Here is a 651-nt window from a genome sequence, read left to right on the forward strand (position 1 = left end):
AATGGAAAGGACATTCGTGTGGTATTTACTTGTTTGGGGTATGACGTATAGGACTCGGCGTTTGAGTTTGTGGAGACGCGTAACCGTCCTGTGAAGTACAATCGTGACTTGATGGCTGCTACACTCAAGGCCATGAAGCGCGTGCAGGAGATTCAGACCATTCGGGAAAAGCGCTTCTACGAAAGAAGGTGAGCGTAAACAATAGTTTGTAATGTCTAGAATGGCTTTGGCTAAGGAGCAACAGAGATTGCACAAGAAGACTATTATTGCTAGAGTAGGTCACTCTAAAAGTGTCTTATACTGTAGAATGTGGAACTCATTCGTCCTGCTGCAGCCAAGAAGACGGAAGATGTTCTCAGAGCAGAACAGTTGAGAGAAGAGTTGAAGGCTCGCAAAGCAGAGATTCTTCGTCAGCGACAAACCAAGAACCACAGTTAGACATTCCTTTAGCACGTCCTTGTTGTTTGATCCAAAAACTGAATGCAGCCTAACTGCATTAATTTAAATATAATATTCTGTATCTAAATACAGCAAATCAATACCACCTGTGCTAAAACAAACAACTCCACCTTTGTGAATGACTATTGATAATTTCAATAGTTTCAAAGCTTTCCATGATCAGGAACATACTTAGCGATGTTACCATCAGCA

General features: G+C 41.6%; 1 protein-coding gene across 1 annotated transcript; it reads left to right on the forward strand.

The window, feature by feature from the left end:
* Window position 1: 1 nt before the first annotated feature.
* On the forward strand, window positions 2-438 carry JH06_5812 (ribosome biogenesis protein; the record flags this gene model as incomplete). The annotated part of the gene is made up of 4 exons (XM_014669128.1): window positions 2-16; window positions 52-188; window positions 220-274; window positions 307-438. 4 exons carry the CDS (start codon window positions 2-4, stop codon window positions 436-438), a joined length of 339 nt encoding a protein of 112 aa, XP_014524614.1.
* Window positions 439-651: the final 213 nt, after the last annotated feature.

The sequence above is a fragment of the Blastocystis sp. subtype 4 genome (genome assembly GCF_000743755.1).
Source record: "Blastocystis sp. subtype 4 strain WR1 chromosome Unknown seqid_1154, whole genome shotgun sequence".
Taxonomy (NCBI): Eukaryota; class Bigyra; order Opalinata; family Blastocystidae; genus Blastocystis; species Blastocystis sp. subtype 4.